This window comes from Heliangelus exortis, chromosome Z (assembly GCF_036169615.1).
Source record: "Heliangelus exortis chromosome Z, bHelExo1.hap1, whole genome shotgun sequence".
Taxonomy (NCBI): domain Eukaryota; kingdom Metazoa; phylum Chordata; class Aves; order Apodiformes; family Trochilidae; genus Heliangelus; species Heliangelus exortis.
The window spans coordinates 20599592-20625235 of record NC_092454.1 but is presented as its reverse complement, the minus strand read 5'-3'; the positions used below and the strand labels follow the sequence as shown (position 1 = coordinate 20625235).

The following is a 25644-nucleotide window of genomic DNA, read 5'->3' as shown; positions in this document are numbered from 1 at the left end:
CTCACACCTGCAATTCAGTTACCCACTCACCTGCATGAAAATGCTTATTCTGTAAATCTCAGTGTACACAGAGAAGTCAGAAACAGGAAACTGAGACCCTCTTTGAACCCTTTCGAGAAAAGATTTGCTACTAAAAAAACATTTACTTCTTAAATGTAACTTTGCAGCTGCTTTTTTTGCCTGTCACTTTCTATGTGGTAAACTGAGCCTAAAAAAACTTAATTGTTATTAAAGACAAAAAATCATTGTCTTGAAAACTGTTTTGCTTTCACAACTTCTTTCTTTACATCTGAGCGGTTACTTTCTGGTCAAATGGCATTTTGCAACTGTAACTTTTTGAAGTATCACCTTGTTGCATGAGAGTAATGCTAAGATTTATTTACATTCTGGAATGAGTAAGAAGCAGCTATCCTGACATTTGCTGAAAAGCAGAACAGTAGAGAAAAGGAAGGGCAAGTAACAGATCCTGATAGATAGGATCCACCTACCCCAGTTTCCATTTCAGCAAAGGCTACTAATAGGGCCCAAAGGTTAAGCTACTGTAGAGCTCCTTGATAACCTCTTAAAAGCACTTACTAAAAACTGTAGTTTTCTATTCCATGCAAAAGATACAATAACCAAAGTTCCTCCAAGAGATAGCCTTAGTTCCTCATTACCCACGTTTTGCTCTATTTGAGATAATCTGGGGGAAGTGAAGAAGGAGGGGACTGGGAAGGGGGGCGAAGAGGGGTAATCCAGGTAAACCTTATGCTACTACTGTACAAATCTAACCATTTCTCAGTTTGGTGAAAATTAGGCTTAACTTTTGCAATCACTTAATCAGTTTTCAGCAGGGTCCCTAATAGCCATATATGATTCAGAGCATACATAATTAACATGAACTCAATTTAGGGCCAATCAACAATGCAAGAATACATGTGTTTCAACTGCAGATGTAGCCAAAGCTATGGTAACACCAGGAGCATTCAAGGACATACTGTACAGACACATGTCATAGTATAACCCAGCCTTTCTGCAGAGGCAATCAAGTTCTAAAACAGCAAAGGAAAAGTTAAACAACTTTTAATAAGCCTTACTGCATGCAGTTCTTTACAGAATGAACCCCATATTAAGAAAACCCTTGTAGAAGGTTTAAGACATTTTACATATTCAAAACCACAACCCATAACAATTGCAGCAAATAAAATAAAAAACAGATCCAAGTATCAGACTACAAAAGAACCCAACCAAGCTTTCAAGTGCAATGAGGTAAGACAGAACTACAGCAATGAGGGTCATACAGATTCATCCACTATTCATTTGCAGCAGATGAGGAACATGCTACAAAATAGAAAATTAGGAGAGGGGGCCAGAAGAGCAGGAAAGAGAACATGTTGATTCCCGTATTTAGTCTAAGGGATCCCAAAATGTCTTCGAGCTCCAGTAATGCTGCTCTCCATAATCCAAAAGGAGCCTTCAATAGCTGACAAAGAGGCTGCCACAAGCAAGAATTTTTTTAAAAAGTGTCAAGCCTACACTACACATGGGCGATTTTGGCTTAGTGGGGTGAAAAAGAATGATGGCCATCAATCATCTTCCTGTGTCAAAGTCAGTTCTGTATTCTCTAATACTGAAGAACATTTTAAACTGGATAATTCACCAAGCAGTTTTGTGTTGAATACTCTGTTTTCGTAACCCTATACGTAAGACATTAAACTGTTCTAACTCAAGAGTTTGCAATTATGCATTATGCCCTGTAGGAAAAGAATCTTAAAATCAGACAATCTCTTGCTTTTTACAGACAAAATAATTAAATAATTGCAAAGGAGAGCGATTAACAGCAGTATGAACAGTTTAGGAAAAATGGTAGCAGTAACCAATTTTATACTGTTTTCCATTGTCCAATGAACACATTGTGTCTTACCCTCTGCAAACACAGGCTAAGCACTCATGTCTGCTGTGACCAAGCCCAATGGTTACTATATGCAAGACATGGAACTATGAACCAATATTTTTAAGATTTATGACTGACATAGAATTGAACAAGATAAGCAATATACTTCACCAAAGGTAGTATAATAGAATAAGCTATTAAGCGAATAAAAGTATTTTAATTTTCAATATTCAGCCTCTGTTAAAGCTCCCAACAAAATGGAAATGTTACTTGTTTGAGATCATTTAACTAAGCTAGGTTTAAATATCTCTTCTCCAGGAAGCCTCCTGTGTTCAGCAGTGCACATATTAAGAGATAGCAAGACATATTAGAAATGGTCTTCAAATTAAAGAAGAAAGCAGTCTCTGCTGTTGTTTTAGACTTGTAGATTCACAACAGTTTATAAACAAAAACATCTGTTAGCCAATTATGAAGGCTGTAATAAAACTTTTTTGTTTTGCTCTTCAAGGCAAAGCAATTTACTGGCAGCAAATGAACAATCTAATTGAGAAACACTGCCTTGCTCCATTTGTGCAAAAACTTACTTTCTATACATCATTTAGCCTCTGCAGTGTCATCAGGCTGCATTCTTGTTACCGCGCTGTTGCACTCAAGTTCCTCTTCTTAGTGCCTGGACAACTTGATCCGATTACTGCCAGCACAGCCCTCCCCCACCCCAGTCACACACGTTGTCAGCGGCTACCCTTCAAAGCGCAACATGCGTTCCTCAAGAAAGTTCCCTCTGAGCATTGCTTGCAAGGTATAGGGTTAAGCGGCAGAATAAAAAAAACCAAACCTTACGGGTTAAAGCAGTCACACAGCTCCATTTAAGGGTTTGCATTAGTGATGCAGATATAGAGGAAATAAGAGGGAGATAAGCAGCATTCCTTTAAGGTTATCTAATTAATAACACACACAAAATGAGGTACTATGGCTGTGGCAGGGGAGTTATAATAGCAAGTACACCAAGATACTGGTTTACAAATACCAGGGATTGCTGATTTTCAAGAGGTATTTCCATAACACTCCAACATAATTCTAAATTCAGGAAAACCCAAGAACACAAAAGAACTACAGGGTTTATTTATTAAATCTAGTTTAACCCCAGTGACCCCCCTGTTCCTCACCACAAGATAAATCACACCACTTGTGCAAGCACTTCCTTCACTCTATTTTAATAAATTATTCTGCACATTGCAGCATTTTTACAGTCCAAAAAGCTGCATGCAAATGCATAGTTTATTTGCTATATATTAACATCCTAAAAGACAATAAAATAAATCCTTACAGTTCAGTAACACCACAGCTGGGAGAATTAAGTTTCCAGATATGTTTCAAATTTGCACTCCTGATGTCAGCTGCCTTTACACTTGCGCTTCTGTAGGAAAAAAAGCCTTGTCCTCCCGGGTAAAGCTCTCAGTTCTATCCAGAGCCCAGCTCACCTTACCTCTGAAAAGCCTGAGCTTTTGTCAGCTGTTCATATAATACACAGCTGTTGATGTATGGAAAACCTATAATGAAAGCTGGCAAATAGCTTCTGTGTTTACGATGGAATAAAGTCTCCAACACACATAAGCATTTCAATATATTCTGAGAGGTTTTTTTCCCCCCTCCCTCTCACACCTATTTTGTGTAAGCCTTTAAAATTATTCTGTGTATACAGCACAATAAACATAATTAGCCTCTCAGTGCCAAAAATAGGCTATCCCCCTGCTAAGTGCTAAGTGAAATGTGAGAGCATTAGTGAATGCAGAAGGGTCATTATTGGCACACAGGGTTAATGAAGGCTTTTGCACTGATCCCAGATCCTGTTCCTGCTTTAAGTGAAGCAGTAGGTAGAGTGATACAAATCTCTCAGAAAAGCCATACATCAACTCTGAAATCTGTTGGCAGAAGAAAAACGTTATTCTACCTTTCCAGAGATGCTCATGATTATCAAAACTTTCAGTGAACTGGTTATTCCAACTTTCAGCTGATGTTTCTTCTTTGGTGCTTTATTCACACTTTCTGTATTCACCATATTAAAGCAGACCTAATCAAAATATCCAAAATTATATCCAAAATAACCAAAATACAAAAAGATATTAAAAAGTTTACAGCCATCAGGAATGTACTTCAAGTTTGCAGCAATTAAGAGTTGAAGGATTTCAAAAGGTTCACAATCATTGCATGTAATAAGGTCAATGTCACATTCTGCTTACAAATAGGCAGATTAAACCAAATGTGTCTTCACAATGAACAGCACGCAGTTCAGGTTTGCCTTTGTCTTTTCTTCTCTGTCACTGCTACATGGGCTGAGGGAAGAGAAGGAAATTAACTGGATCCATCACAAAGCTTAATGACAAGTACAATGTGAACCTGTATATTCACCATAACTTACCATTCTGTATAGATTTTTTTCCTTCTTTTAAGGATGCTGGTATTTGCAACACTGATACACATGATGCAAGCGAACAAAGTTCCAAGGCCTCCCAATGGCCAAGATTTCAATCATTATGTATCTTCTGTTTGCTTTACTACCTGCTGCTGTGCTATTGTTGGGAAGATTCTACTATAGTACACCTCTTAAAAACTCAAACTAGCCCATTCTGTGCCTGTTGTTTCTAAAAAGTATTCTGAGCTCATATATTTCCAGCACTTGCATCCTGAATCTGTAACAGATTCAATTTGATGAAAGCATATCAAATCATTGTACACACCTAATTTTTTCTGGGATGCATTCAGCAGAAATTGTGTGGTAAAAGTAACTTCATGAGTCCCAGCTCATGAAGTTTTGCTGGATTGCACAATCTTTATCTCTAAACATTTAAAAGAGACAAGATGAGCTAAACCTGCCAACTGCACAGAATAACTGACAGTAACTCTGGGCTGAATTCAAATAACATCAAAGTGCATAAAACTATATGAACATTTTTAGTAGTAGTAGTAATCTAAACGCAGTGTAACCACTCTTTCATACCTTCAAAATTTATACCCTGAGAATTGTCTTAGATTTCTCTACCAGGCCAAGCAACCTTGTCTAACTTCACACCTACTGCAGCAACAAAAAAATATGCAAAAACACAGCTGGTGGCACATTCATTATTCCACAGAAATTGGTCTGTGGGCAGTGTCCCAATAGTGACTAGAAAGTAAACCACACAACATGGTGGAAGGTGATCAGCTGTCTCTCAGGAAGATGCAAGATAAAGGTCTGAAGAGAGGAAATTACAGCAAACAGCTGCCACACAGCAGTTTATGGCCATGCACCCACAGGCAGCATTCTCACCTCCAGCTGGTGTGAAGGTATTTGACGTAATACTTCTGGGAGCTTTGGCAAGGTTGGCAAGTGCGAGTCAGGATTCCTGAACAAAATTCTGAACTAGTGAGCAAATCTGTATGCAAAAAGCTAGGTACGTTCTTTTGGTTTTTGGTGGCAGACTGTTTTCAGTTGACTCCACAGCAGTGATGAGAACATCCACTCCGAGCTGTCTGTTCCATTACGTATCAATTCCAGTAAGTTTTAAGTTTGGCAGGTTTGAGGAAGCTCATTCCACTCTAGTACACAAAAAAACCCAGGTTTTTAATCCTCTTTTAATTGTCTTTCCAATAAAATGCTTTTTCACCAAGACAAAAAAAGTTTTCCCTCAATTAAAGACAAAGCATACTCAGTTATGAATAAAGTGTGACTTAAAATACTTCTTGAGAAACTTGAACCTGCGTCACCATCTTGGATTTGTGCAAATACAGCAACTACAGTACACAGATACCCACAGCAGATGAAATAACTATAATAGCATTAAGAAAAAAGAAGCCCACAAGCATTCCTCTTCCCCCACTCAGGTCCCACTAAGCCTTCCTCCTTCCTACTACTGTGCTGAGCTTAATTCAGCAGAGTTTCAAAACTGAACACTTGTTTTGTTCAACTGTATTTTAAGGTCTTTCATTACATTACTCATGGTAACTGTTCTTTTTCCTATTTATTAGTTTCATGTGAGCAACAGCACTGTGTAGAGCTCAATAACCTGCTCTGAACAGTCTGTTTTCCCTGATTGCATCTGTCTTCAAAATAACAGAGGAAATAGAGGTAGCATGGAGGGTTTAAAAGGAAGACACCCTCAAAAACACATTATTTGTTACAACAATTTAAGGCCTGATGTATCTGACTGCACTTCGTTCTCCCAAGTGAACAAGAGTTCAAGTTAGAACTTCTTTAACAAACCTGGCTTCCAGAAATCATAGCCAGCTTACAAAACTATCACATTAAACACCTGTGACCAGCCTAAAACAGAAAGAAGCCACCTAATACAAAACTGCTAGCAGTGCAGCTATGGAGCCAGAAAGGTATCAGACTTCACCTTCCCCAAATAAAAAATGTATGGTTTAAGAGCATGGATGTATGATAAACACCACCTGCAGAGGTTAGGAAGGAACTAGATATTTCAATTAGGGCTGGAGGTCATGAAGGCTCCCTTCCAGCAGGAGAAAACCAAAGAAGGTGAAGTATCCTGCTTAAGCAGGATAATTCTGCTCATGCATGCCTTTAAGAGTCTGTACGCCACAAATGTCTAGGCAGGCCAGCAGGAGGGCCGTAGCAAATGAGAAACCCAGATCAATCCTTCTGCATTGAAGTAGGCTACCACTGAAAATGAGCCAGTAACAAACTTCAATCTCCTCAAGCGCAAATAACTGAAAAAGCGAAAGCACCCTCTCCTAGACAGGCCCACATCAAGCCCATGAAATCTCTGTCGTAAAAGAAATCTATTTCTGCCTTGAAAACTGATCCATCTGCACTGTGATCTCTAACAGGGCTTCCAATACACTTCTTACCTTGACTAGTTAGGGGCAAGCTTATTTCTGCATTAGTTAGGTCCCTCTGGATTAGATTATCATCTACTTTACTTAGGTTCTGAAAACAGATAATTTCAGTAAATATGCCTTAATTACTGGAACAGCTGTTTTGTCATTTAGCTTCCAAATTAAGCAAGTTAGCCAAAGTACTAACATTCTGATCAATTGCTATTCTGCTTGGGGAGGCAGCAACAATACTGGAATCTAACAAAAGTATTTTAAACTTGCAGTGAGGTTCATAGTGCAAGCACTCAGTCTACAAGCAGTGTTTTTTCCCCCTTTGTGACAGTCTTACAGACACAGCTTGAGATATCCAAATAATACTCTATCATTTTCTTCTCATGCATTACTACCAGTAATAAAGACCATGAAAGTCATCTGAACTCCCTGCTACACCACCATGACTCTGAAGCCTCCAGTGAGACTCAGGTGGAAACAGATCAAAGAACAAGAAGCAAAGAAGATACTCCAGCTCATCCTTAGCTATGTTGTCTCAGTAGGCCTAATTAGATAAAAAACTGAATGCTTACATTTAGCATAATATAGCAACTGAAGTCAGCAGCTGTGAATGAAAATAAAACACAGAACACGTTATTCGGTTATGAAACAACTGCATAATAAGCAGGAAAATTGCTTCAAAAGTTATATGTGTTATTCGTAAGTTATGTATACACAAGTACGCTAAAGCTTAGTATTGCTTCGAAAGAAAAGATATGAACTTTGAAGGCAAAAAGCTGTGCAGATATAAAAAGAAGTGAGTATGTACAACTGGAGTAAATACACCGGCATTTCCTTCTCCTTTCCTGTACTTTTAAAGGAAACAGATGTCTTTCTTTTAACCACTGGTGGAGTGTGGGAGGGGTACTCACCACTTGGACAAGGTTTTGTAACACAGAAAAACACTGCAGACTAAGAGATGTACTGAGTGCTCACTGGTACAGGCTCAACAAACAGCCTGGGCTCAGGGAAGACCCATGATGCTGTTTCTGGAACAAACCTTCTGCCACGTCTCATTTCCCATGTACAGTAGCTATGTGCTTTCCCCAAGAAGCAGTTAGGGCTCTCATGAACACTTTAACCCAGTCTAAGTGTGACTGACACAGAAAGGAGCCCTGCCCTTTTCAGTGCTGCCCTCTTGCAATCTCTCCCTTGAATCAACAGTAGCATACTCTTAGCCAATAAGCCAGGTAAAACTCACCCATCAAGATCAGAATTCACAAGCAATCCAGTTCTCTGGCTCAACACACAACTCCACAAGCCCTGGCACAAGCTGCAAGCTTGAGAACTGCTGCATCCCTTTGACAGCAGCCTGCATTTAAGCCAACCTAAAGCAACCACAAAACTTCATGTTAAATAACAAAGTGGTCTTCACTGTTGGTGAAGTTTGCACGTGACAATCACATAAAAACTTTCCAAAAGACAAGTTTCTAAGCACAGCAATCCACATTTTTTGTTCTGAGAGTTACACAACAAGGCACAGAGCAGTAAACGAGTCACAGCACAGCAAATGAGTCAGTTATTTCATTTACCATATTTATGACTAGAGTATTTCACAATGGAAAACATTTATTTCAATAGTCCTGTTTCATAGACCATCCTTGGAGGAGTTCACCAAGTGACAAAAGGGAGCAAGCTCACTGGAATGGGCTTCTGGAGAAGAACTCCCAGGCTCACAACCACACTAAGCTGCTTTATCAGCAGCTTTCCTTAAAGCGGCAGGCTTGGTCACCCAGGAAAAAGGGGTGAGGGCCTAGAAAAAGGGAGGGGGCAAGAGTGATAACCCTGCTAAATTGTAACTGGAAATAAAGTGTCAGCTTCCCTCAGATTAAAGGTTTATGGCTTTTTTTCTTCATATGCTTTGTCAGGCAACCTGAGGTTACCAGCCTTAAAAAGAAGAGAGGCATCAAGCTTGCATTTTAGCTTGAAACCTGTATTTACAAAGACCACTTGGCTACCAGCCTCAGCCTCCAATGAGCACACGACCTTTATGACACAACCCAGGTCTTGTAGGCCAGTACAAGAGCCTCTGAACAGCTGACAGGCACAGCTCAAATAGAGGCCATGTACCACTGCACCAGCATGTCCATGTCAGGGCTAACAAGCTGTAACCATCATACGGGACACTGTTGTTAAGTGCCCAACACAAATAACAAACCTCACAATAGCCCCCTGCTCACAAATATATTCACTTTCCTGCAGGAAAGCAAACTGACCAAGAGCCCAGCAGTGCTTTTGCCTGTGGAAAATAAGCTGCTTGGGGTTGAGAGCAGGATATCATAGCATGGAGCAGTGTTTGGGATCACAGAAGAGCCTATCAAAGGTCCTTCTAGCCTGTGCTGAACATGCTGCTGGCCACTTACTGTATGTAGCTACTGACAGAAGATTGTATTGCAGCCCCACCCCCAGCCCACCCTGCAAACATACCCTTTCCACTCCTAGCACTTCAAACCAGCAACAGCTGCAATACAGACAAATATGCTCTGATCTTCTGCCTTACTCCCTCACACCAGGGACTCCCCCACTCCCAGGCTCAGGACATTCATCTCCTCATCAAGGCTGAATGCAATGTAAGTCTTCCCAGGCTGCCCAGCCCACGCACAGGTACAAAATAACCCCCTGTGCAGCTATAAAGCTGTATCATCCTAGGCTAATTCACAGACTTCTTTCTGCACTCTTACACTGCTGACTCCCCCATCTCATTCATGCATTAACTTCTGCCTGAGGTGCTCATATGATATCATCACACTACCTGTCTGACATAATCATCTTCTCACTCCAATGGCCAAGTCATTGTATAGGACAAGGCCCTTGCCGGGAATGTGGTTCTGCCATTGGGCCTTTACTGGTTCCAGTGCAGTGTGTAACACTGGGATAACTCTCACTGAGGTTCCTGTGGAACCCTTCCTTATGGATGTGTTTCAGGATTTGAATTCCTCCTGGAACTTTTGATATTTACCAGCTTTTGCTGTTCTCCTCTTACTTCCTAAAATCACAGCTTCTAATTGCACAGTCATCCTCCTCTGGTTCCTCCTTTGAGTAGCATTTCTCAACACTTTATCTCTACTTCTTAACTTCCTTTTGTTATTCAAGGAGGGAGGGGAAAATGGACCTCATAACAGGCAGGATTCACTAAAGTGCATAACCATGATTCACATCTCTTTCCATTCATCCATTAAGCCTAACATTTCTCTAACTATCATTTTGCACTTTGAGTAATCAGGAAATAGCAGCTTTGATCTAACTGCCATCTTGTTCTACATGCTGCGAGTATTCAGCTTTCTGACCACATCAGTACCCTTCCTTGTCCCTCTGCACATTACTCATAGATACATGTGACTGGTTAACTAGTGCTTCACTTCCATTTAAAGTGGCAATGTTTAAAAATATCACTTCACATGCTTGAAGAGCAGGAGCTTTTTCTTAGTAGGTGTCCCTCTAGCCTATGTGTGGGTATTTTAGTATGCTAATAGTACGTAAACATACAGGTGAGATGTTAATCCAGTGAGCCCAATTAGTTGGTGTTTTCTACCTCATGCTCAATTATATAACCAAGATACATTGTGGGGAGTATTCCTTCCCAGCCCTTTCATCTGTCTTGCAGGCTTATGTCTTAAGGATGGGCTGTTGACTACTTGGGACAGTTTTTTCTCTAATACTTGCTGTTGCACTCTTATATAAGTTCTGGTTTTATTCTACGTGCCTCTTTGTCTTTTATGTGATTTTTTACCCCCCAAAATTTTACTTATTACAATTAGTAGCTGGAATCACTGAGCTCACACTTGTTCTGTTTTCACTCTTTATTGCTTATTGTGAACCTTTAACAGCTTCAGGTATGTCTTTCATATGGCCTCTGATCTACAAGAAAAACTCTCCATTTCCTTTAATCACCACTGTAATGCCTCAAGACAGTTCATTACCTCTTTCCCACTACTTCCTAACTTCATACAAAGAAGTACCTAATAAAGCTGTAAATCACTCTTAAAAATCCTTTCTTTCCTCACTGCACCTTCCATTGTAAGACCCAGGTCAGCCCAATATAGAGCCCTGAAAAAAACAAATAACTGTTGTTCATAAATGCAGGTACCACAAATATTCACTACTGTGAGAAAAAAAACCCATAATATGTCTCCTTTTGCCAATATGCAATGCTTTAAAACTAACCCACTTATTGTCAGCTGAGGAGCATCAGACCACAATTTGACTATGACTTACAGTAAAATAAATTAAATTATATTCTGTGACCTTATCAATGTGTATTTAACCCTATGAATAAATCTGTTTCAAGTAGTTGCTCAAAGTGAAGTCAATAGCTTTGTTTTACCACTGTAATTGTGGAGCCTCCACACGACTCAACAGAAACAGTTTCTGCTTTTGATAAAGTACAATCCATCAAGTATCCTTCAAGTAAATAGAAAGTCAGCAGTTTCTGAAAAAGCAGCATTTCTTTTGTGAATCACAGCTTATATCAAAAATTGAAATTGGGACATAAGGTTGAAGAGAGTGACAGAACACCAACTTCATAACTTCAAGCAGAGCAGACAAATTATTTTGCCAACCTGCTTTCCATTTTGAAAGCTTTGTTTCATTTCATAAATATTTCCTTAGTTTCCTTATTGCTGTTTCTAAAACTTACTGGAAGCAGACCATAAAGAGGGGGCAGTCCTTCAGCTTCTTAATACAGCTTTTCAGAGATCTACTGAGGTCTTTGACCTCTACCTTATCAGAGGCATCGGTACTTCCCCATTTCTCTTCCCAGCCTCTCAACTATGGTCTACTCAGTACATTACTACCTCTGTTCAAGTACATCTTACTCAGACTCTTCTTTACTCCTGAACACTTCACTCCTGCCATTAAACAGCCAAGATCCTCTACATAATTACCTAGAAATAACGCCTGTAAATTACTGCCAGGATACATGACAAAGATAGTTTTACTGACAGCTTTCAGTCAAAGTGGTATGCTGTTTCTAAAATTTTTAAGTAGCACTAATTATTCTCAGTTTCCTTATCCCCATCAGACTGTCACAGCACCTATACATCAAGTTTCCTTCCCTATCACTGCCTACTGTTCATGCATTTGCAATATATCTAGCTGAAGTCACCTCTATTAAGTCATCCATTTAGATTTGACCAGGAAAGCTGCATGATGGCTCTCTCATGTCATGGCTTGCAATAACAAAAAGCTGAAAAACAGCTACACATTTTATGTTACACTCATCACTCTGCTCTAGAAAAAGCAAAATTGAAGTTTTCTGCTTCTGTGTAATATAGCTACACTAAATCCAGACAGAAACAGGATATAAGGTACTTAATATTTTATTCCCAAGACACTATTTGTAGTCAGTTTGCAAGCTTTTGGTTTACAACCCAAATCAGTACAGGAACTAAGACTCATTTTTCAAGTACAACAGCAGAAACAGAGACAGTTGTCCCAGTTGTTATTGGTCATAACATAGTATGTCAGAACAGAAGTGCCCCAGGTTTCCTTCCTTCAGCTAATATATTAAACAATTCTTTTAGACTACCTATTTTTCCCTCTTCTTGAACTTTTAAAATCAGTGGACACAGCAGAACTGTCTTGAAGCCATGCTTAATGCAGCCACTAAGGCCAGCTTTGTAAATATGCAAAGGAGTGTTTTACTAAAACCACTTTTCACCCTCACAAAGCAGTGCATTGTATTCCACAAACACAAGCAAAGTTAGTGCTTCCTTGAGACAACAGCCATGCAAGTCATCAATCACCTGATGCAAGGTTCTCTACTCAGCTTTGTAGATTCACTTACATTTTCCAGAAGATTATCTGTAGATGTATTTGTTAATGAATTCTTAGCACAAACATTTTATCTGACCTTTTACAGCCAAAGCTGTAGTGGCAAAAGTGACCAAACACCAAGCATATGAGACGCTGAACACCACACTAGCTGAATTTATTTACACTTTCCATAAATGTATTATCGATTCCATCATTTTTTTTTAATCACTCAGTATGGACTGGTACTCTAGCAACTTTAGGCCAGTCAAAATATCAAAGTCAAATGTGGAAAGTAAATACAAGTTACAAACTTCACCAGTCACTCTTGCACTCTTGATAAAGGTAAGTTAGACCCTGATTTGCCAAGAGAGTTTGCGCTGCCACACACAGATGAACACTGGTGTGCAGAGAGATGGCAGGCCACTAGAAGACAAGCAAGAGTCAAACGTTAAACATAAGAAAACAAATCCAAGAGGGACAGAGTTGGTAAAAGCCTTTGAACCAAAAACCTTGCTTTTAACACAAGCTTAAAAATAATTAAAATATATGCAAACTTGATCCTCTACTTTATTAAGGACCAAATTGTCTTACACTTCATTTATCCTATTTAAAGTGCCTCAGTGGTTGAATGTTCTTGATTTCATTAATCAGTATAAATTAAGCATTTTAGTCAGCTGCACAGTTCCTGCACTGTATTTGCATTACTACCCGCTCTCAGTAACGAGTTAGTAGTTAAACTTGGCATGTGTACAAAGTGTCTTCATTTCTTAGAAGTCATACAGCTCTGCAACATTTGGTTTACCCAACTTTTAAAACAATTTTTTAAATGCAATTAACTTTTGTGAGAAAAAAAACCCCCAACCTGCTTCTGTGAAATTCCTTCCTATCACTCCATTTTCTCCACTTGTTTTTCCAACAATATCATAATGTATTAAGGTCTGACACCAATTAACAGTAAAAGATGTAAACAGGCAGACTGGTAAATAAAGCGGGACAAAAGTCACCTGAATTTCTAGCACATTAATTCAGTAAATGAACTTCCAATTTATCTGATCAGTTAGGCCTACTAGTGTGAATTCAAACTTATTGACAGGTTTCACTGCATCCTTCCAACTAACATCAGATCTTCTCAGGCATTACCCATATACTGCCAAAACAAAAAACTTTCAGACTATCAAATGCATTCGCTCGCAATAAGGAGTATAGGGTTAGAGTAAAAATAATCATAAGAGATGAAGCTCTACTTTTTAAAGTGTGTGACGGTGTGCATCACTGTTACCTTGAAATATAAATTATGCATTTTTAAAGACTCCCCTTTTTAACAGTTTGTTTTTCATTTTTCAGAAGGGCTTAATAAAGTGCTGGTAAAAAGCCCATGTTAGGAGACAGTCTATGTTGAACTGTGTCAAATCAGAAAACGTATTTTGTGGGACCTCTCAGCACCTACAGGAGGCCTTTTATCAGGTCTGACTTAACCACAAAGGAATTCTCTACACTGTAGTTACTACTAAAAGGCTATACTTGTCTGGTTTGCTTGCACATTTGCAGACTTAAGTCAGAAAAATCTATTTCAAGATAGTGACTTACATCACAAGTTTTCAAGATATTCAATAGCAAGGCAAAAGCAACTAAGACTGGTTTCATACTCCTACTTTCCAGAGGACAGCAGGTTAATGCTCTGCAAGGGCATCACATAAATCATGGTAATTGGCACATAGCTAGGAGGAGAATGCAAACCAGCATACAGTACAAGCATCTCATCTCCAGTAATCCAGCTCATAGAAGGTCAGTGCCATGTCAAGGGCTGCATACATATCCCGCTGAGAGAAGCATTTTGCATAGGTAGTCTTAAAAAGTAAAGCAAGAAAAAACCTGGAAGTTCAAGGAGACAGATCTCCCAGAGTAAGTGCAGTTGTTGGACAGTACTCAAGTATTCACAAGCTGTCAGGATGACTGCATTCCAAGCAATAAGAATTCACATTAAATCCATGCCCTTGTTTCATATGAAAGTTTTTTAAAATGCCAAATTAGTTCCTGTCACAGACAGCATATTCATAGATCAGGATAGCTTTGCAAGTTAAAATACAGTGGTCCTTTTTGGCTTTCCTTTTTGCCTTTTTTTTTTTTTCTTTTAAAGATGCAGTAAATTCTCATACCGAATTCACAAAGAAAAAACAGCTAAACAGTAAACAAGGGATGTCAACTGCATTCCTGTATTACCATATCTTTGCACTCATATTTAATTACACTGGTAAAAAACTTCCTTATTTATCTTGATATAACTAGAATACCTAAACAGCTGGTGACACTGAACCATGCAGACTCACAGCATGCCATCAAATTACTTTATTGTTCACCAGTGAAAATTGCCAGACATGATAATATGATACTTTTCACTCAAAGTGGGTTTTTATTTTAATTAGAACTTTACCAGTCTTATGTAAGAGTTCACTTTTAACAGATTAATTAAAAGAAGCAAATTATATGGCAAAACACAGCAACTAGCTACTTATTTTTAAGAAAACCAGCTTGTCCAATGCTAACCCTCTAATAGGTCCAGTCTACCATCACACAGATTTTGCTCTCAATTAATTGTCTCTGAAAGTTAGGAGCAGAGAGAGCGCGAGTACATGCAGTAGCACCAGTTGCTGGCATGACAGTTGGCTCAAAATCAGGTACATACCAGAACATCTGATCATACACAGAGATGGAATCACCATCTAAAACAGAAAGCAAGCTTTGACAATGAAAATAATTTTCTTGGAAGCAAGGAAATCCTTGAAGGGAACAATGAAACTTGAGAAACATTAATACTGACCTGAAAAAAACTATGAAAAAATTGTTAGGTCAACCCAACATAAAAGTTTAATAGAAAAGAAGATTCTTTGTTTTAAAGAACATAATGGGGAACAATTTACAATCCATTTTCTCCTTAAAAAACAAATAAATTCTAGACAAGTATTGGCACTGTCCTATCATATTTATTTTACTATTCATAATCACACAGATAGTCTGAAGTTTTTATTTTCATATCTTGATATCAATCTAAAAGGCTCACTTTCTCTTGAAATACAGATTAGGTATTTTTAGAAATCTGAAAAAAACCCACATGAGTTACTTTACAAGTTTTTCCATGTTGAATGATTTGGCCTTGAAAAAAGTTTATTTTTTTTCCTGTCTGTCTGTTTTGGGGTTTTTTTTAGGGTTTTCAGAGAAATAATTCAAGGTCAAGGATAGTACACGAGAGCACACACTGAAAATAGATTGCGTATTCCTTAATTAATGCATTGCATTCCAAGTCTAACAAGGAAACTGGAAGCCATTCAGAATTCTCCCTTTCAGGAAGAAATATATAAAAAATAGTTTACTTGTTTCAGTTCTGGAACTTGGAAATATTGGTAGTTATTTCTTAAGGCAAATTGAAACTGGAATCAATGAAGGTATTTTCACAGGACTAGTGGTCTTGGAACTAAGTCAGAAAAAGTCCAGCAAAAAGTCAGACATCATTTGTTTACTCTTCTACCGCAATATTGTGTTAACAAATTCTGGATTACTGGTTTTTAGTCATACATTCCTAACCAAGCCCTGAGATCAGGCTGACTGCATAAGAAACCATGCTTGTTCCTTTCAGCAGATAAACTTCTCCTCAAACAGGCAGAGTTTAACATACCCTTTTCCTCTTGGAAAGAGGTCACTATACATACCAAACAATTTGGTATCACAGAATACCACAAAGTTAATGCAAAACACAGTGTTTGTATCTCAACAAAAGACAGCCTTTGTTTTGTCATGCAACTTAGTACTGTATGCATTACATAAAAAAAAAAAAAATTAATACATCCACATGTCCTACATGTTTAACCAACAATTATATATATATATATACATATATATATACACAGTATGCAGTGAAGACCATCCTGTCTGCTGATAGGCACATTTCAGCTCCCAGCACAAAAATATTTCAGCCAGTTCTGCTAATAAAATACTTTGTGGTTTTATCAACAGGTGTGGTTTTATCAACAGAAAAATGTTTCACATATACACGCAAATAAATGCAATGTGTAGACACACTGGCACTTAAAAAACTAAATCTTGAAGGAAGCGTTGTTTTACTTGTTCTACAACTTCACATTATTTTGAGTAAAAATGGCTAGAGAGATGAAAAAAAAATTAACTTAAACCATCAATTAGAAGGATGTGAAATTTGGTAACTACAATACACATTCCACAGGAATACCTGTTACCAACATGGTCTTGCAAAAGCTCCTTCCTGTGAAAAAAAAAAAAAGGTTTTTTTCCTGGTTTTTAAAGCCATCATCAAATTTTCAGCTTATATTTATAAGGAGCAAAAAGATAAAAAGCAGGGCAATAATCATCTGTAAATCATCTGATGGTAAAGACCCTCTGAGGCAGAATATTTCTTAAAAGAAAAGAGGAGAAAAAAATAAAAGTCTTTAACTTAATTTAAGAAACAATGAAAAACAATGAAAAAATGGGAGTGACAACCATTATTTTATACTTGAGAAATACTACTTTGTTTTTTCTTTAAAAAGCATTTTGCTTACATCCACCAATAACGTAACACCAAGTGGCTTCAGAAAAAACAGCCTGCAGCTCCACAGTTACGATACAGCTCGGTTGAACCTGCTTCAGACAGGGCAGCTTTCTAGCTCACATTCACATTGAATTCTAGAGCTGTGGTAAGTGCCAGCCAATTAATTCCTGACATTATTTTCCTTCCCTAGGAGTCTCTTCCCTCCAACTCACTCCCTTGCCATTCATACCTAAGAGGCATGACTACCGTGATTACAAAGCCTCATGCTGCTGATGTCAGTTATTTGCTTTCAGGACAACACTGCCATGGAAAGGACTGTAAAGCCTTAAAGGAAGATGTGTATGAGCAAGTGGGGTCTATGCAACAAAGACAAACAATTAAAGACAGACAAGGATACTTTATGAGCATTTATGTGACATATCAAGAAACCACTTTAAGTACTTTTAATGCAGATGCACCTACAGCAGTAAAGCCAAGCTCTGCAGCACTACAGCCAAGGCAGTCTCCTCCCAAGCAAGAGGAGTCCTATCAAACAGAGGCAACGGGCTTTTTTTCCTTCTCCTAGAATAGCTGCAGTAAGGGCTCTCACCAGGTCAACTGTGCTACTGAGGGATCACACCTTTTCCTAACCTTGACAGCCACAGCTGTGACAAAAACACTGCACTACATACTAAGTCAGGACTAACCTCAGAAACCAAATACACACTTGGCCATCTAAAACTGTCTGCTCACTTCTAGCATCTTCACCAATTTGGCCAAATGAAACACAGTCAATTTCTTACTTTCCCTTCAGATTGTTGTATTTACTCAAAGTGCTTTCAAGTTTCGAATACAATTTATACTAAAAATACTAGCATTGAAATAAATTAAAAGAATGTATGATAGAAAAGCTCTGGTTTATGCAGTTGAAAACTCCTGCTTTAGAATCCTGCCTTCTAATTTTCTTTTTAAATAAACTAAAAAAGTTGCACACAAGCAAAAGCAACATATAAAAAAGCTATAAAAAAATTAGATGAAAATAGAATTGTGAAACCAACTTTTTTTGAGAAAACTCTTTCAAAATTAAGTGATGCTAACTATTACACTCACAGTATCATTCAACTTCCAAAAAAGCTAGCAGACAACTTTATTGTTTGATTATTAAGAACATTATTTGTTTGTATCACTAATGTGAAATCTTCCTTTTATTTAGGATTTTCTTCTTGTCACACATGAGGTGAAGCTGAGAGGCATGAACTAGAATGATATGAAGATTTTTAGCAGAGCACAGCAAGTTCTCCTGCCTGAAAAGAGTTGACATAATAAAAGTGGCTGAATGTTTATTCCAGGCTAAACTGGAAAAAAAAATTGTAGCATTCAGAAGCAAATCTATCCATGAAATGAGATGTATGCCTCCTTCAGAAATCAAATCCTGCATTCCTGTTTATAGTAATGCTTTGTGTTATAAGTAAGGCTATTAGAATTGGTAATAAAATACACTTAGTCCAATAACTATACTTTTCCATAGTACAATAGTAAACGCTTACAGAGTTTCCATTACTCATACTGCAAAGAACAGAGTTCACGTTTATATGATCACTAACCACGCACCCACATAAAGTGAAAGTTAAGTTTTCCTGAATACTACATATTCAGTCCTATTATATAGAACCAATTCCATTCTCCACCCAGTATAACTCACCCTCTTTGAACTGGCTTTAATAGTTGCCCCTCTTTGCTTCACAAGGACTATCTCAACAGCAAGAGCCAACCTAATGACACAGCTACCTACCCAAATTACATAAAATCTTTCCTACAACAGGAACCAACCTACTGAAGTGTTCCATGACTCCCTCACCAGGCAAGCCAAAGGCCTGTCAGAAAAACTGACATGTTTCACTTCACTGCTTTCCACTACTATTTTTGTGCAGCCTTTCAGAGGAGGCTCACACAAGGTTGCAGAAACAAAACACACCAAACAAAGTTAAAAAAAAAAAAAGCAAATATATTTTCAGTAGGTATAGCACTTGCTTGGAATCTGTTTAAGGGCTCCAGAGGCAGCAGTCAACACTTCAGTTGTACTTACGCATATTTTCTTTCTTCACATTGACCCTTGCCAACATTACTCAATGTCCCCCCTCCCCTTTCAAAGCCATACAAAAAGTTACTTTTTTTTCTTTCAGACCTACTCTCCGAGGCCTATTCCACTGCTGAAAGCAAGTGAAGCAAAGCCCACGCTGGGTGTCTGTCTCCTAGAGAAGACTGCATCTTTTATTTATCACCCTTTGGCTTTATTTTCACAGTGAATTCCTGCTTAAATGTAATCAGCCAAGAAACCCTCCCTATGTGCACTCCTGTCATTCCTCATCACTTGCAAACAGAACCCAGTGCAAGCAAAAGGAGGGGGTAGGAGAGGGGGGAATCTCAGCATTGCCAATCAAAAAAAACCCTACTTCTGGTTTTGTCACTCCTGAGGAACTACCGATGTTCCTCAGACCTTTGGAATGAAAAAGCCAAAAGATAAAACTTCTGAGTAAACTTACTAGATTTAAAAAACAAACCAAGAAAAACAAACAAACAAACAAACAAAAAAAAAAAATTTGGAAGATTAAACTCCTCCTAGAAGAGTATTGGGCCTAGGCACAGGGACACGGCTTCCCTTCGGGAAAAAAAATAGCACGTTTGCAAGATGCCCGCCAAATCAACTCCGCAGCAGGCTGGACGGTACATTTTTTGGAGAGGGAGTGCAGGGGGGAAAGCCCAGCGTACCCCCTCAGCACAAGCCTCCGTCGCTAACAAAAGGCCAGCAGCAGCTTCTATTGTCAGGCTTCCCTTTTACGGGGGAGGAGGAGTGGAAGCGACAGAAAACTGGGAAGGAAAAAAACCCAAACAAAAAGACCCACACACAAACATTAAAATGAGAACAAAGTGGTCGGTTCGCACAAAGAGCATCACGCACCACCGGTTGGCGGGGAGGGGGTGCTATCTGTCGGGGGCGTCTCGCCCCCGCCATTCAGTGAGGGGGGGGCGTGGGGCCCCAGGCAGGCAGGCCCCCAAAAGTGGGGGGTACACACCTCTGCAGCCCTTTAAACACAGGCAGGGAGGAGTTAAACAGGGGCGCCCGCAGCGGGTGAAGAGCAGCGGTAGGCGGCGGGTGTGTGAAGGAGGAAGGGGGTGGCGGGAGGGATATTGTTCCAGGAGGAGGAAGAGCAGCATTTCCCCCTCTCTTGTCTCGAAGCTGTTCATCCCAAAGCGCACACACCCCTCTAAACCCCTCCAGGCGGGGTGGATCGCGCCCCCCTCCCTCCGGTTCACCGCCGCCGCTGCCCTAGAAATGCCTTTGTTCGCAGATCCCTCCCTTCCCAGTACGTCCCCCCTCCCCCCCCCTCCGCAGAGCCATTGCCGGGGGCTCGCACGGTTTTTGTCTTTATTTTGGACGGCGACACAACCCGCCCCCCCCCTTTCCCCGCCAGCCGTCCTTCTGCTGATTCATTTCCACCGGCGGTACCCCCGGGATGGGGGGGGCGGCATCTCCTAGCTATTGTGGCTCGGGGTAAGGCGATGACCCGGATTACCTGGGGTGGGCGCGGGGAGGGGGCAGAGCCAAACGCGATTACACAGGCTGGATTACCAGGAGCGGGCACACCACGGTGGGGGGCGGGAGCAAGTTAAAGGGACAGGCGGGGGAGGCGCGCCCGGCGGCGGGGGATGGGGATGTGGCCGTGTCACGAAGCAAGGGAGCTACTCCGTGTCCTGGGTGCGAGGGGGAGGAGACCGGCGCAGGAAGTTGCCCGGCCCGCATTACAGCCGGGGAGTGAAGGGCTCATACGGGCCGAACTGCGAGCGGCTGCTCCGTGCTCGCGCTGCCCAACATTTCCCCCCATTCCCGGGGTCTGAGGGAAGAGGCGGCCAGGCTCCGGTCGCCGGGGCGTCGGAGGGAAGGCAGGCGTGAGGCGGCTGCCCAAAGGGCAGGCGGGTGACACACAGGGGAAGAGCCGCAGCGGGGGAGGCCGGCGGCACTTTGCCCGACCGGCAGCGGCCCGTCTTCGGAGCGCGGCCCCGGCCGGTGACTCACCGACTTGCAGGACGTTATCGACGCAGCCGCCGTCAAGTAGAGCGATGCCCCTGCGGAAGGGCAGGCGGTTCTCGTCAGCGGCCGCGGCGGCATCCGCGGCCCCGCCAGGCGCCGTGCCGGCACCCCCGGGGACGGTGACAGGGTCCTCTACGCCAGTGTTGAAGGAGGAGTACATGCATATCTCCCTCTCGCTGCGGGGGAAGGACCAGTAGACGATCCTGCGCTGCACCGGCTCCGGAATCCGCTCGAACCGCTCCTCCACCCGCTGGAAGGGCCACTTCTCCGCCACTTTGCGAGCCGCGATATCCAGCAGGGACTCGGGGCTCTGGGTCTTGCCGAGCGGCAGCAGCCCCAAAGCGGCGGCGGCAGCTGCAGAGGAAGGTCCGGCGCAGAGCGCCCCGCTGCCAGGTCCGGTGCTGCCCGCCCGCTGGCCCGGCCTGCACCCCGAGCCATAGCCAGGTCTGCAGCAGAGACGCTTAGCAGGGGGAGGGAGCTGACCGCGCTCCGCCATGATCGCGCCGCTTCTAAGCAGGCAGCGGAAGTGCCCGTACCCTATAACCGGCTCCAGGAAGGCAACGAACGGCCGCGAGCCCCCCCGGACACGCCCCCTCTGCCCTTATATGAGAGTGGGGGCGTGGCCTTATGCAAATTGCCGCCACAAACGTAAATAGAACGGCCTGAGGAAGGGCTCGTTCCGGGCGCTGGCGCGGGGGTGGTGCGCGCCTCACCCCTCTAACACACCCCGTCTCCCTCTCCTTCCGGCCCCCGCCCCCTCGCTGATGTCACGCGCGCAAGCCCGAGCGAGCCGAGTGCGCGTGGTGGGAAAAGGGGGGCGTGGTCGGCGGCTCCCCTTTCTGCCACCATGTAGAGAATGGAATGCGGGGGCGGGGCCGCCGTTGCCTCAACCCGGTCACCTCTGCTGAGAAAGCGGGCTGACGGGCAGGGGAACCGCGCCTCACAGCTGGAAAATACGGTAGCCGCTCAGGCAGGCACCCGCGGCCTCCTCCAGACAGGAGAAAATGCGTCGGCTCCTGCCCCAGAGGCGGGCTAATGTGGGTTTTACCAGGTTTCCCCTCTATTAGGAGCCCTACGGTAGCCGCTGTGGCTCTGGTGCCCGGCGCGTGCTACGGACCAGCGGTTCGCTTCGCTGATAGTGCCACTTGGAAGCCCTTCGGTAGGTCAAGGTGAGGGAGCTAGGGCCCACAGATACCGCGGTGGGACGCAGTTAAGCGCCTTGTGTTCGCCTCGGTATTGCACTGGGGAGGGGGTCGGGGGAGGTGTTTACCTGTGAGCAGCCTGGGGGGGTGGTGAGCCCCTGTGCCGGGAGATTTTTAGCAAGCTGTGGGGTTGCAGCAGCAGGGCGTCAAGTGGCGAGGATTCCTCTTGTGTGTCTCTATTCATTAGAAAGGCAGAAAGAAAAGAAAGAAGGAAAGGGAGGGAGGGAAACAGCACATACTGTTCGGGATCGTACCGACGCCTCAAATTAGATGGCCGCCTTGAAAAGAAAAAAAAGGGGGTGGGCAGAGGCAGTACACACACCACAGTGGCAGGCTGAGGGGGTCAGACTCCTGCGCAGTGGAGATTTTTGGACCCTGTTACAGCCGTGCTGCTAATGTAAAATATTTTGAAGGTACTGTACAATATGGATCCAGGCCAGCAAATAAAGCCGACAGCGTATTTCCTACGGAGAGGGAGACGCTGATTCATTGTTTTAGAACAAGCAATCAACATTTTCCCTTTATCGGATATTTTGGAACTTGAGCTTGGAAACAGCATTTTTGGCGGTGCATAGTTGAAAGCATTACCTGTCCACCTGACTTGGGTTTAACCACGAACTGCACGAATTGCTAACGTGCAGTGCAAGAAACCGCGATTTGGGTGCCTGGTGGCTTCACTCAGGCGGGCTGGTTTACCCAGTTGGACTACATTTTCCATGATGCAATGCAAGCCTTGGGTTGGGCGGTGGGCAGCCGGGTAATGCAGCCGCGCAGCATATAGGGTTGCCCGGAGGCGTGGGTGGCATCGCAGTGGATGCGAACGGGACATCTAGTTTTTGTTTTCCACCAGAACCCCTGACAGGAACAATAGTTTTATTTTCTGAACGGGGGAATTGAAGAGCTTTGCAGAAACTGCTTTTTACGTTGAAAAAAAGAATGAGAAATGGAATGAAACGTACTTGACTTGATGACTGATTTTTAAAGAACCACGGACACCTGAAGAGGGTTTAGAATATGTAAGTACTGACTTTTAGTATGCTAGTAAGCTCTTAGGCAGTAGTACTGATTTGTAATTTCGCAGGTAAGAAAATTGTTTTCTGCTGGTTGTGGATGGGTTTTTATATGAAAACCCGGTTTTCATATAAAAAAAGGTGCGAGGGATTTTTTGGGGTTTTTTTTGTTTGTTTGTTTGTTTGGGTTTTTGTTTGGGTTTTTTGGTTTGTTTGGTTTGGGGTTTTTTGGGTTGTGGGGTTTTTTTTGTTTTTTTTTTTGCCTTTACTACTGTCAGTTGCTCATGCTAGGAAAATGGGTAAAAGTTTTTAACTAAGGAGCTGAAATTGCAAACTACAGACAGAGCTTAAAAACTAGGCTTTGCATAGTTTATTTTTCCTAATATGCTACAAGTTTTTTTCTTTGGAGTCATGAGGGCTACCTCCTGGGTAAGAAGTGAGTGTGGACTGAGGCTTGTATTTCTCAGTATAGACCACACAAAACAGCTGCTATCGAGGTGCCAGTTTCCTAATTTCAGAGATACTGTGCTTGGATACTAACTCTCCTGTTGCTGAATTTAGTTACCTCCTGGACTTACAAACTTAATTCCAAGTTAACTCTCGAGGTGTTAGGAAGCCCAAATGCTGCAGGCCAGATATGAAGATTTAATACTTTATTTAACTATTAGTATGGTACTGATTTTGGTAATTCTGAGAGCCGAGAAATGGAATTGGTAGAAGGTAAAAAAAATTTCATGATTGCATGTGTGTAAGAGCAGAGGAAAATTATTTTATTTTTGACCCATCACTTACTCTTTGGTAATAATTGTTCACATCTCAAAGCGGTTTTTCTTCTGTGTTGTTCTAGTGCTATTTCTGATTTAAACAAATGTCTAGGAAGTCAGTAAAAATGCTCTAAATTGGCTAGTGACTGTTCTTTACCAGGCCTTAGCACCTGCTGCAATAAAAATAACACACTAATGCTTCTGGTACAATTCTTCCTGTCACATTAAAGAAACTTCACAGTAGAAATTGAGAAATAAAAAGAGGGAGAGGAATGCCAGTGAAATACAAAGCATCCATAATAAGCAGAAGTAGCCCCTGTGTCAGTCATCTCAACTTAGTCGTTCTTCAGTCTTTTGAGATCTGGGCAGAAATTATTAAATTTGCTTAAGCAATCCTGGAGAAAATCAGATGGAAGAGCCCACAGATCCACCTATTTTATCCATCTACCACTCAGCAGGAGTAGCTACTTCCCATCAAGTCTGAATATTAATAGCTACTCAGGATGCTAGTGAACCTTTTTTATTTCTGAGCTAGGGAGCCCGTGAAGAGATAATGGCATCTCTTCTCTTGACATTGAGCCATAAGAACTCTGCAGTGATGTAGCATCATAACAGCTTGCAAATTACCATCTGAGTCTGAGGGTCCTTTGTCATGCTGGTATTGCCCCTTCCTGAAGGCAAGTGGAAAGGAAGATCTCTTAACTCTAGGGAAGAAATGAAAATGTGTTAAGCCATACATGAACTGTATTTGAATGCCTAGTTATTTTTTCTTTCAGTGAGGGTTCATCTTGTGAACAATCAAGACTTTACTGAGATGAGCAGTCGTTTCCTCTTTTTCTGCCTCACAGTTCTGGGAAGTCTGTGTTCCAGAGCTATGCAGAGAGAAAGGAATGGCTGCAAAACAGCATCCTGAACTTGGTTAACTTCCTGCATGTAGTCAAAGGATAGTCTATGAGCTGCTTGGAAGGACATCCCTGGCCGCCACTCAGTGAAATTCCTTCTTAATAATGCTCATAATGTTAGGCCACATGCAGTAATTTTTACTCATTCCAGTAAAACGTTCGGGTCTTGAGCTTTCTACCAGTTGTGCTAATTAAAAAAAATAATTCCATGTAGCAAACAATGGTCTAAATGTAGAAAAATGGATGGCAGGCAACCTAATACTGGCCAACACAATTCACCCTGGTGGTTAAAACTTATCTGGAAAGACAAGATTCAGTATTCCTGCATTGAAGCTGAACAAGAATCTGGATTCATGCACTGCATAACATATTCCTGAATGCTGGAAGGGCATTCTGGTGGTCAGAGATGAAGAGGAGGGAGCTCAGGAAAGGAAGATAGAAGGTTCTCAGAGTTAGAGAAAAAAAAAAGCAAAACCATGAAAAAAAATGAGGTGACAGCACTAAAATAATAAAATACAAGAAAGACTGATGGACCTACTAGAACAGCTGACTTTACAGTGCCAAACAAGGTCCTTTTCCTCCTGTTTCTTCAAGCCTTCTAGGTAACTAGGATCTTCAGTTCTTGCAAGAAAGATGTAGGTTTTAC

At 41.6% G+C, this 25644-nt stretch overlaps 1 protein-coding gene and 1 long non-coding RNA gene across 4 annotated transcripts in view; one reads left to right on the top strand and one right to left on the bottom strand.

Annotated features, from left to right (window-relative positions):
* ZSWIM6 (zinc finger SWIM-type containing 6) overlaps positions 1-21723 on the bottom strand; it is a 124953-nt gene extending 103230 nt beyond the window's left edge. For both annotated transcript variants that reach the window (XM_071730619.1, XM_071730620.1), the window contains exon 1: positions 21106-21723. In XM_071730619.1, the coding sequence (XP_071586720.1) occupies positions 21106-21616 (511 nt within the window). In that variant the 5' untranslated portion in view covers positions 21617-21723. The remainder of the gene's footprint in view (positions 1-21105) is intronic.
* Positions 21724-21832: 109 nt separating this feature from the next.
* On the top strand, positions 21833-25441 carry LOC139789654 (uncharacterized). 2 transcript variants are annotated; one of them, XR_011723213.1, is made up of 2 exons: positions 21833-22289; positions 24945-25441. It is a non-coding gene; the product is annotated as an uncharacterized lncRNA (long non-coding RNA). The 2 variants fall into 2 exon arrangements; XR_011723214.1 differs by having other exon boundaries at positions 24873-25441.
* The last annotated feature ends 203 nt before the right edge of the window (positions 25442-25644 follow it).